This window comes from Musca domestica, unplaced genomic scaffold, assembly GCF_030504385.1.
Source record: "Musca domestica strain aabys unplaced genomic scaffold, Musca_domestica.polishedcontigs.V.1.1 55, whole genome shotgun sequence".
Taxonomy (NCBI): Eukaryota; Metazoa; Arthropoda; class Insecta; order Diptera; family Muscidae; genus Musca; species Musca domestica.
The window spans coordinates 4864216-4875547 of record NW_026712355.1 but is presented as its reverse complement, the minus strand read 5'-3'; the positions used below and the strand labels follow the sequence as shown (position 1 = coordinate 4875547).

General features: G+C 35.9%; 1 protein-coding gene across 1 annotated transcript; it reads left to right on the top strand.

Annotated features, from left to right (window-relative positions):
* The first annotated feature begins 620 nt into the window (after nt 1-620).
* On the top strand, nt 621-11332 carry LOC131805418 (homeobox protein DBX1-A-like). Its single transcript, XM_059128556.1, has 2 exons — nt 621-1394; nt 10453-11332. Exons 1-2 carry the CDS (start codon nt 779-781, stop codon nt 10983-10985), a joined length of 1149 nt encoding a protein of 382 aa, XP_058984539.1. The 5' UTR covers nt 621-778; the 3' UTR covers nt 10986-11332.

Genomic DNA, 11332 nt, shown 5'->3' with positions numbered 1-11332 from the left:
GAAGAGCAGAAGTGCTCTTCTCTCAATAGAAGAGCAGACGGACGCTCTTCTCTCAATAGAAGAGCAGAAGTGCTCTTCACTCAACAGAAGAGCAGAAATGCTCTTCTCTCAACAGAAGAACAGAAATGCTCTTCTCTCAACAGAAGAGCAGAAGTACTCTTCTCTCAACAGAAGAGCAGAAGCGCCTTTGTATCAATAGAAAAACATAGGCGCTCTTCTTTTAAGAGACTCTCTTCTCTCAATAGAAGAGCTGGAGAACTCTTATGTCCATGGAAGCGCTTGAGAGTTATTGGCATTCTTGTCTCGATGTCCCCCTCCCTCTTCTCCTACCTCCCTCCCAAAGGGTTAACTGCGGACATTGTCTTATCTCAAAAAATACCTACCAACCACCAAAAACAAAACTACTGTCAACGGCTTATACAGCGTACATAGGTGTGTGTGTGTGCCGCGCTCACAAGTCGCTACTTCATAATGCTATTAATAAAGATATCAATTACCTGCAAACATTCTATTTTGATTTGATTAATTGTCCGAAATACCAAAAAAAAAGAAACAATAATAATTTCATTATTATTGTTGGCGGGGTAGAAGAAATCTCAAATTTAGTATCAATTAGACCATTCAACGGTTTGGTGTTAAGACAAGAGAGCCCCCAACAATTGCCCGTGCGCAAGTGAATCGAAATTGAAATATCAATTGATCGGTTTCTGTTTTGTGTTCAATATTCGTACGACAAATTGGCTTTAACACAACGAATCCTTGAATACCGCCATACCCGATGGATGCAACCAAATCGATAAATACCAAATCTTCGGCATTTTCAATAGAAAATATTTTAGAGCAAAAATCGGAAAAGAAAACTGCCCCCGTCAAGCTGTCGTCGTTAAATGTGATCACAAAACCTATAGCTACCACTGCATCTGCGGCGGCAGAAATCCATCCGGTGCCGTCCTCAGTTTCGCCCACCCACAGTAGTTTATCTCAAAAAACTCCCGACCTAGAACAATACACCGCCTTTAAAAATCTCACTTTAAAAATGCCCGAATCCCCGTCTCAGCTACCCACCTCGCCCAACACAATGCTGCCACATTTGCCAGCAAATCAATTGCTGACATCCCTCCATCCCGCCACCGCCGCCGCTATGTCACCTTCATCACCATCGGGTCCTGCCAATCTCCACTTTGAAGCGTTGTACGATCCAACCGCTTCGCTGTTCTATCAACAAATTTTAAATTTACAAAAGAACTCGGCCTTTTTAATGCCCCACATTCAGGCGGCAGCTGCGGCGGCTGCCATGGCCAATGCTGCCGCTGTCAATGGAGTACGCAGCCCGACCGCCACTACACCGTCGGTATATTGTGATCCAGCCTATGGCCAGTTTTTGGATTGTGAAGGTGAGTCATGAGTGAATTTGGAACGCATGAAATGAAATATGTTTTTGACAATTGCAAGGTCATTGGTTATGGATGATTCATCGATCAGGAAGTGAATTAGGTGGGGGACAACCCCTTCGAATTCTTTCGTTATCAAACAAAAAAGTTACTTGAAATCATTAATTTAGAGTTTAAAAATAAACGAATAAAAAAGCAGTTAACTTCGGCCGGGCCATACTTTTCAATATCCTTTACTATGTAACAAGTAAAAAAGCTGTAAGTACGGCCGCGCAGAACTGTGAATACCCGCCACCCTTTGGAAAGAATTTGGCAATTTTCAAAAAAAAAAAAAAAAAAAAAATAAAACAAAATCCGTTGAAAATTCTGTTAAAATCTTGAAAAAAAATTGCGAGTATAGCCGTTATATTAGGGTCTATGCGACGACGTGGACCTGCATAGGCAATTGTCTGTGATAAGCTGTAATATCCATTACCAACTTCAAATACGAAATTTGAAATAATTCCGGTGAATAATGTCTCTAAAATCATCAAAATACCGAATATCGGGAGGTGCCGTTATATGGGGGCTATATGAAGGCGTGGACCTGCACGAACAATTTTCTGTGATAGGCTGTAGTATCCATTACGAACTTCAAATACCAAACATGAAACAATTCCGGTGAATAATGTCGCTAAAATCATCAAAATACCGAATATCGGGAGGCACCTTTATATGGGGGCTATACCAAAACGAGGACCTACATGGCCCATTTTCAATACCAAAAGTCCTGCAGACATAATATACATTTGAGTAAAATTTTATCAACTTACTTCATTTCGTTCGGACGCTAGAGTGATAGAGTGATTTCCACATACGGACAGACGGACGGACATCGCTAAAGCGACATAGAATTTTATGTTGACCAAGAACATGTATATTTTGATTCATTTATATTTAGAGATTTTATAAAAGGAATGAAAAACTTAATATCCCCTTCATACCATGGCGGAGGGTATAAAAATAGTCTGTTAATGACGAATGTCGAGAAGTATCGTTAGTTTTAAGTATAAGTTTTAAGAAATGTATATTCCACGATGTAAAGCATGCTTGAGCTGTGCAACTTGTTATACCCTCAGCCAAATGGTTCGAGAGGGTATATATCGTTTGATATGGCAAAAACGTACCTCATCGAAATAACGGTTTTAGACCCAAGGTCTCTTTGGATAAAATCCGTTTCAGGACATTTGGAGTCGATCTAGCGATGTCCGTCCGATTTTATCCAAACATGGTACATCGTAATATTATTATCAAACATAGATCGAATTCGGAAATGGTCCACTGGTACTTCCCCCACAAAAGGTCATAATTTTTAAAAAAATATTTTACCGCACAGAAAGAGAAGGAATAATCCGATTTTACTGCAACTTTGCAAATCCTAATATTGGCATCAGTACTAGGTCAGGTGCGAAAATGAACAATATCGGTCCACTCCATTAAGTACCTACCTCACAAAGGGTCAACATTTTGAATAATTATATATCTTATAGAATGTGATTGATGTAAGTGTCTTCAAATTACACACATCACAATATTTTTTATTAACCCAAGGTCTGGTGTGAACATAGAATATATCGATCCACTCCATCTGGTACCTCCCCCACAAAACGTCGAAATTTAAAAAAAAGAAAAAATATTTTCTGCACAGGAAAAAAAGCAATAATCCGATTTTGCTCCAACTTTACAAATCCGGTCAGGTGCAAAAAATGGGGGATCAAAATGTGCTTGGGGGGATCAAAGGATCAAAATTTTGAATATGTGATGTAAGAATCCGATTGTCTGAAAATTTCACACATCTAAATATTTTTATGGACCCACAAAATGAATATTCATTCGAAATTTTGAATATCCATTAAGCTTAAATTAACATCCGATTCCATTTAGTCTGAAAATTTCCATTAACACAGTATCATTTAAAAATATGATAGAAATCGGACCATTCCTATTGGTAGCTCCCCTACAAAGTGTACAAAATTTTAAATATCCATGAAGGTCATAAAACGCGAAATAAGCATCAGGTTCACTTTTTATTTCACACTAACAAAAGATCTATTGTGAAGATGGGATACATCTGTCCTTCTCCTCCTCCTCCTCCTTCTGGTACCTCCCCCCCACAAAGGTTTAAAATTTTGAATATTCATGAAAGTCAAAAAATGCGAAATTAACATCCAATTCCATTCCAGACATGGTACGTCTCAATATTTCCATCAACACAAGATCTGTTATAAAGATAGTAGACATCCACACAGGGTTCAAAATTTTGAAAAACAAAACGCTCAAAAATAGCGAAATAAGCTCTCCAACTCTCCTCAAATTTCACACATACAAACATTTGAATAATCATATAAGAAATCTAAAAATATATTTAAATAACCGAACTATGACTGATTCGGCAGAACCGACTGATACTTTTTAACTTGTTATACCCTCCACCTTGGAAAGGAGGGTTATATTAACTTTGTCATTCCGTTTGTAACATCCTTAAATATTCGTCTTAGACCCCATAAAGTATATATATTCATAATCAGCATAAAATTCTAAGTCTATTTAACGATGTCCGTCTGTCTGTCTGTCTGTCCGTCTGTCTGTTGAAATCACGATACAGCCCACATTATTTGACGTAGAGCGCCAAAATTTAGCAGAGCTATTTGCATTGTGTCTAGGATGGTTGGTATTGAAAATGAGATATATCGGACCACGTTCTGGTATAGTCCCCATATAACGGTACTTCCCGATATTCGGTATTTTGATGATTTATGCCACATTTTTTCACGGATTTGTCTGGAAATTTATATTTGTAGGTCATAACGGGTCCGTGAGCGTGTGGCAAAACATTGCATGTATAGGTCCACGTTATGGTATAGCTCCCATATAAAGGTACCTCCCGATATTCGGTATTTTAGTTTTTTTTGCCACATTTTTTTCACGGATTTGTCTAAAAATTGGTATTTGTGGGTCATAATGGTTTCCAGCTCCGGTGGCGAAACATTGCATGTATGGGTCCATGATTTGGTGTAGCCCCCATATAACAGTACCTCCCGATATTCGGTATTTTGATGGTTTTTGCCACATTTTTTCACGGATTTGTCTGAAAAATTGGTATTTGTGGGTCATAATGGGTCCTAGTTTGTGTGGCGAAACATTGTAATTATAGGTCCACGTTTTGGTATAGCCCCCATATAACCGTACCTCCCGATATTCGGTAATTTGATGATTTTTGCCACATTTTTTCACTGATTTGTCTAAAAATTGGTATTTGTGGGTCATTATGGTTTCCAGCTCCGGTGGCGAAACATTGCATGTATGGGTCCATGATTTGGTATAGTCCCCATATAACAGTACCTCCCGATATTCGGTATTTTGATGATTTATGCCACATTTTTTCACGGATTTGTCTGGAAATTTATATTTGTAGGTCATAACGGGTCCCTGAGCGTGTGGCAAAACATTGCATGTATAGGTCCATGTTATGGTATAGCTCCCATATAAAGGTACCTCCCGATATTCGGTATTTTAGTTTTTTTGCCACATTTTTTTCACGGATTTGTCTAAAAATTGGTATTTGTGGGTCATAATGGTTTCCAGCTCCGGTGGCGAAACATTGCATGCATGGGTCCATGATTTGGTATAGCCCCCATATAACGGTACCTCCCGATTTTCGGTATTTTGATGGTTTTTGCACATTTTTTTTTTTTTGTCTAAAAATTGGTATTTGTGGGTCATAGTGGGTCCTAGTTCGTGTGGCGAAACATTGTAATTATAGGTCCACGTTTTGGTGTAGACCCCATATAACGGTACCTCCCGATATTCGGCATTTTAATGGTTTTTGCCACATTTCTTCTAATGTTTCTTTTACCCTAAGGTGGAGGGTATTGAAAGTTTTACTTGTTTTAAGTTTAAAATGCTTGCGAGCGCTTAAAAGTATGCTATAGAAATGTAAAGTACAAATAGTGAAAGATTCGTTTTAAAGTTACAGTTTCCACATCGTGGTAGACACATATGTAAGGTGATTTTGCAACATTTTATAATTAACATTTTTGTAGCAGACTTTATCCACGTCCAACAAATAATGAGATTTTAATAATTTAAACTCCAAAAATTTAAATTTTTTAAATTAAAATGATTTATTGAAATTACTTTTGTTTAAATTTTTGGAAAAATTATTCAGACACTGACATTACTGCAAACATTCATAATTTTTGGATCTCGCAAGTCAATGTACCAAAATCTACATCCATCTCAATTTTAACATTTTATTTAAAAAGTTCAAATGAAAAACACGCTAATAACTTATTATATTATTTGGTTCTATAACAAAAAAAAAAAAAAAAAAAAATCGACAAAAATCTATAAACTTAAGATCGAAAACCTATAAGAGAAAGTTGAAAGTCGACTTAAGTATCCCCAGGATCCAGGAACAATACAGTGGACTTTTAACCGTTTTTTTTGAATTTTTAATAATGAAAAATATTTTTTATATTTTTGTTATATACATATATTTTTTTACCCCAATTTCCCAACAAAACCCTATTCATTCTTACTCAACCCCAATTAATATGGTTACAGAAGTTTGTTCCCTTTTGTGTTTTTTTTTAATGACAGACACTTCACAAAACCATGTAAACAAACAAAATCAGGAGTTGAAATCAAGTGTTGGCGCCAATGCATAACACAAAACAAACATCGCCAACAACAAAGGTGGCAAGCAAATACTAATCCACAACCCTTGTATTTTCAAACAAACCCAAATACGACTAAGACTGTTTCGAAAATCTGAGGGGGAATAAAAATAAAATAGGCGCACCTGAGCGGTAACTCGGTAGGTTACAACATCGAAACGTCTCAAACACCTTTTGATCGTGTTGCGAGATATATAAATCAGGGAATTTGTCAAAATACTGGCGGCGCTGCTTATCATTTGGACAAGGTTCATCATGCTCGAAATACCTATTTACTACCTGGCGTAGAGTATCGATTTCGACTGTGATTTTGTTTTGTTTTCATTTTTTTTGAAAATAAACACCATAGCGGCTAAAGGTGTGAACTGAAAAAAGAAGGGGACGATTTTGAGTACTTTCTAGGTTGCCTAGATTGTCAATTGGCGTTTTGGAATCATTCGATGAATGTTTGGATGGATGTTATCTGAGAATGATTTTCGTTTTGAATTGAACTATCCGAAAAATGCTATTAACAACGATTAATCGTTATGTCCATTATTAATGTGATAATGATGATAACGCCAACCACAAAAAACCGGTATGAACAGCAATGACAAGATAAGCCACGGCAGTGAGGGGATTTTCGAAATGACTACGTAAAACATTTGTGCAAACTACGTATGTACAGATGTCGTAAAATCACACACCTCTCTTAACTACTTCAGTTCACAATCAATAAATGGTAATAGCTTAAATTATGTTAAATTTAATTTTGATAATTTCGACATTTTTCTCCCCTTTCTGGGTTCTTTCACAAAAACACACATAAACATACACACATACAATTGTTTAATTTATACAAGAAAAAAAACTTATGTTCACCTCATTAACACAGCCTTATCAAAATTTCAAAAAAAAAAAAAAAAAAAAAATTGGTGATAGCACTCAAAACAAATAACTGTTAATAACGTATTTCGAAGGCATTTATAATTATTGTGTTGTTGTTACCGCCGATTATTTGTATCATTCGCCCGTTGCTTTGCTAATCTATTTTGTCATTTGTCATTTCTTTTTTGTCGGCTACGTAGATAGCTAAGGTATATCGCCTTCAACTAAATTGCATTTATCATTTAATGCCATTTAGTATAGAAATTTATTGCCGACGAACGATACCAAATAAAAAATATATTTATATATTTAAAAAAAGAATCAACGGAATATTTATTCTGGGCGAAGTCATGTGGTCTGTTTACGGGGTTTTTTCATCAAATGATTTCTTTTATTCTCTTGTTTTATTCCCTAAATATTTCTTATTGTTGTCTTTATAGAGCACGCAATGATCAAATTCCATTGCGGTCTCTTCTCAATGGATATGTTGGGGTGTGTGCGCGTAATTAGTTGTCTATGGCATTAGAAACTCACTCCCACACATTCTCCCCCGCACACTACTTTACAATAAGTGTAATACAATAGAGAGAAAGAGAGGTAGTATTATTTGGCTGTGACTTCCTCTGCCATTGGTTGTTTATGGTTGATGTTTGTGTTCTCTCTCTTTCCTCTGTGGTACTCATGAGAGGCATCATTAGCCAATCAGAGTAGAGAATTCCTCCATTACACTTTTAATCCATTGTTATGCATATGAATGGCGCAATAAGGGATCACATGGTTGGATATTTTAGTACTTTTTAACATTGTAACTTCAACAGTGATTTATAGGTCTTAAAATATTATAATAAAACACAATAATAAGAAATTTCCATTGTATAAACAAGGAAAAAATGTTTTCCAAGGTATCTATGTTATGGAAAACATTTAATTAAGAAGATTTATTAATGTATTAAGTGTAAAAAATGTAGTTGTTTTGTAAAAATGACGGTGGTAATATGTTGGATTTTTTGACCCTTATTCTAACCTATCGTTTACACAAGACAAATGTGTGATAATTTTTAAAAAATGGTAAAATTTGCGTGAGGTACCAGATATAGCATGGTAAAAAAATACGGGTAGATGCGCCATGACTTGAGAACTTTGATATATCAAAAAATTTTAAATGTCTTTTCAAATATGAGTAGATTTTTGTATGTTTTCTTATACGACGCAATTCGGAGATTATTATAATACGCGTTTCTCAAAAATTTTTACAAATTTAAATAATTTTTGATTAAATATTTTTAATTCAATGGTTCATTGTCCCAGCAGCTTTGTCGATGCGTCTACCTATATTCTTCTACCATGAGATATACCCGACGGAAGTAAACCATTTTCATACTTCATCTAATACAGATAAAAATAATGGAAGGGCAAAATTACAAGAAAATCGAAAATTTATATTCAATTTTATGCGAAATCATATATTCTATATTAATCTTAGTAGTGCGATTCTATAACCCATCTTTCAAGTTACCGACAAAAATTGGTAAAATCAAAATGCTTATAATTTCGGTAATTAACGAGTTACCGACCAAAAATAAGTATAGTTAAGTTAGCAACAGTGTTGCCAACTTTAATTTGGACTTTCCATTCATAATTTTTGGGTTTTTAATTTTACCGATTTGTGTCGGTAACTCCAAAAATGAGTTAGAAAATCGAACTACAGGTTTCTGGTTGAGAGAAATATTTAGAAAAAGAATTGCTGACTTGTTTCGTAAGTTATGATAGATAAAAGTATTGGAAACTGTGACCCTTTGTGTGTGAGGTACCAGAAGGGGTTCGGAGATATCTATAATCTTCACAACAGATCCTGCGTTATTAAAATTATTTGGATGTGTGAAATTTGAAGAGAGTTGAATGCTTATTTCGCCTTCTTTGAGCGTTTTGTTTTTCAAAATCTTTGGGGGAGGTACCAGAAGAAATGATCCGATCTCTACCATTTTTATAACAGATCTTGTGATGATAGAAATATTGAGATGTGCCAAATCTGAATGGAATCGGATGTTAATTTCGCCTTTTATGAGCTTCATGGTTTTTCAAAATTTTGACCCTCTGTGAGGGAGGTACCAGAAGGATTGGCCCGAAATATTCCATCTTCATATAGGATCTTGTATTAGTAGAAATAATGGAATGTGTGAGATATGAAGACAACCCGATGCTTATTTCGGATTTTATGATCGTTTTGAATATTCAAAACTTTAACCCTTTGTGGGGGAGGTACCAGTAGGAATGGTCCGATGTCTACCATCTTTATAACAGATCTTATGATGATAGAAATATTGAGATGTACCAAGTCTGAATGGCATCGGATGTCAATTTCGCGTTTGATGAGCTTCATGGATATACAAAAATTTGAACCCTTTGTGGGGGGAGGTACCAGAAGGATATATCCCAATTTCACACCAGACCTTGCGTTAATAAAGATATTGCGATGTGTGTAATTTGAAGACAATTGGACTCTAACATCACATTTTATAAGACTTATAATTATTCAAAATATTAACCCTTTATGTGGGAGGTACTTGATGGAATGACCTAACACTGATGCAAATATTAGGATTTGCAAGGTAGAAGCAAAATCGGACTATCCTTTCTCTTTCTGTGTAGTAAAATATTTTTTTTGTATGAACATTTCGACCTTTTGTAAGGATGCTCCAGAAGGAGTGGACCGATATTGGCCATCTCCGAACTCGATATAAGTTTGGATCAAATCGGATACTCATTTCGAAAGTTATACCAGCCAGCCAGACGGACGGACATCGCTAGATCGACTCCAAATGTCCTGAAATGGATTTGGTCCAAAGTGACCTAGGGTCTAAAATCGTTATTTCGATGAGTCATGTTTTGGCCGTATCAAATGATATATATATACCCTCTCTAGTCATATGGAGGCTGATGGTATAATAAAATAAAATTATCACTAAATTTCATCTCTTTCGGACAATTAATGAGACCTTCACTTTATTTACAAAAATACATGGACAGACGGACGAACGTATATGACTAAATCGACTCAGAATCTGATTCTATGCAGATCATAAAAAGGGTCTATCTGGCTTCCATCTCTATGTTACAAACAAATGCACAAAGACATAATACCCTGACCACAGTGTGGTGTAGGGTCTTGAAAATCTTTCTAAATCGATTTGGCTATAAAATGGTATTTTTATTTTTTTCGGAGGTAAAAAAAAAACATTTCGACAGAAGATATTTCGTCATTTCATATGACGGCACCTCCCAGGTCGACTCATCTATATAAAGTACCACAACAAAAGAATCCGTCCAGAATTTGAAAATTTCTAAAAACGTCCGTCTATATTATTTTCCATTTCCATTAAATTTTCCATTGTTTTTATGGTCTTTCAATGACTTTACTCTTCCATTGACTACTACAACATTACTAACCTCTCTTTCTCTCCCTCTTTTCTCTCTAGGTTTTCCTGCTGCCGCTCTCTATTGCAATGCTGCTGCCGGCTATCCTGGTTTCTATATGCCCGGTTTTGGTGTCAAACGCAAAGGTGGTCAAATACGTTTCACCTCTCAACAAACGAAAAATCTCGAAAATCGTTTCATCTCATCGAAATATCTGTCACCCGAAGAGCGCCGCCATTTAGCCATACAACTAAAGTTAACAGATCGTCAAGTGAAGACATGGTTCCAGAATCGACGAGCCAAATGGCGTAGAGCCAATCAAGCGAAACGATCGGCGGCTCATTATGCTTCAATACAGCAGCATCAGACAACAGGTGCCGCCAATGGGGGATCGACATCGGGACCAGCCAACGGCGCGACAAGTGTTATAAAAACAAATCAAATGATTGCAACAACAACAGCCACGACGACAAATGGAAACAATACCAACCCGCATTTAAGTGTTGACGAACAACAATTTTTGTCCGAAAACAGTGAAAGTGATGTGGATTCCGATGAGGAGGTCTATGTTCAGGATAGGCCGAGATCTGAGTAATTATTGATTATAGAGAAGAGATTTTGTTTTTTGTAATTTATAAGAGACTTTGTGTAAATAGTTAATTTAAGGACAACCAATGTTTAGAATTAAGTAATACTAATATTAAAATTTAGATTTGAAGAGAATCCATTTCGCTCGCTATGAGCCTTTAGGGTGGGTAGTCAATTACATTAAGAAAGTTAGAAAAGAAAGTGTAATTTGACATCCCATCGACTGTTTCGGACTTGAATTATTATCCCCTCGTCTTGTTGAGCATTTATTAGATTTTAAGTTAGTATTTGTAATTTAGTTCTAGAAATGTAAATAATGTTTAAATTATGAAATAAAAAAAAATACCAAAGTAA

Excerpts from the sequence above, each read along its gene's own strand:
- LOC131805418 (XM_059128556.1), top strand. The coding sequence starts at position 779 with ATGGATGCAACCAAATCGATAAATACCAAATCTTCGGCATTTTCAATA. Across the intron at positions 1,395-10,452 it reads CCAGTTTTTGGATTGTGAAG|GTTTTCCTGCTGCCGCTCTC; the intron begins GTGAGTCATGAG and ends TTTTCTCTCTAG.